At 42.1% G+C, this 810-nt stretch overlaps 1 protein-coding gene across 1 annotated transcript; it reads left to right on the top strand.

Annotated features, from left to right (window-relative positions):
• Positions 1 to 2: 2 nt before the first annotated feature.
• Positions 3 to 541, top strand: LOC106102129 (the record flags this gene model as incomplete). The annotated part of the gene is made up of 1 exon (XM_013281538.1): positions 3 to 541. A coding segment is annotated over one exon (537 nt), but the record flags the coding sequence as incomplete, so codon positions are not given.
• Positions 542 to 810: the final 269 nt, after the last annotated feature.

Below are 810 nucleotides of genomic sequence, written 5' to 3' on the forward strand. Positions count from 1 at the left end.
TCATCGACAAGGACCCCATTCACGTTGGACCTGCCATCATCGACGGTTACGAGCCCATCCACGTTGGACCAGCTATCATCGACAAGGATCCCATTCACGTTGGACCTGCCATCATCGACGGTTACGAGCCCATCCACGTTGGACCCGCTATCATCGACAAAGATCCCATTCACGTTGGACCTGCCATCATTGACGGGTACGAACCAATTCACGTTGGACCCGCTATCATTGACAAGGACCCAATTCACGTTGGACCTGCCATCATTGACGGTTACGAGCCCATCCACGTTGGACCTGCTATCATCGACAATGACCCCATTCACGTTGGACCTGCCATCATTGACGGTTACGAGCCCATCCACGTTGGACCCGCTATCATCGACAATGACCCCATTCACGTTGGACCTGCCATCATTGATGATTATGAGCCAATTCACGTTGGGCCTGCTATTGTAGACCCCGCCGTGCCAGTTGAACCTTCTAGCTCCAGTTCTCCCCTCGTTCAAATCATCTTGAACGTTCAGTCAACCAAAGCTTAAATCCGAATAAAAAACTTACATAAAAGTATCAGTAGACAATTTACATAAAACCATCGACTTAATCCTTGATATCCGAAATATATTGTTAGAAAAAAATATTACAGCCACTTATGAAATAAAAATTATTTTTCTTTGATTTATTTAATTTTATTTAATCAAAAAAAAATATACCTGTTTACTCAAGTTTATGACAACTGAACTAAACAGCAATAGTTTATTATAGTTAAAACACTATGAATAAATACTAGCTCGCTAATTATATGAAAGAATA

Source organism: Papilio polytes, unplaced genomic scaffold (assembly GCF_000836215.1).
Source record: "Papilio polytes unplaced genomic scaffold, Ppol_1.0 DF823923.1, whole genome shotgun sequence".
Lineage (NCBI taxonomy): Eukaryota > Metazoa > Arthropoda > Insecta > Lepidoptera > Papilionidae > Papilio > Papilio polytes.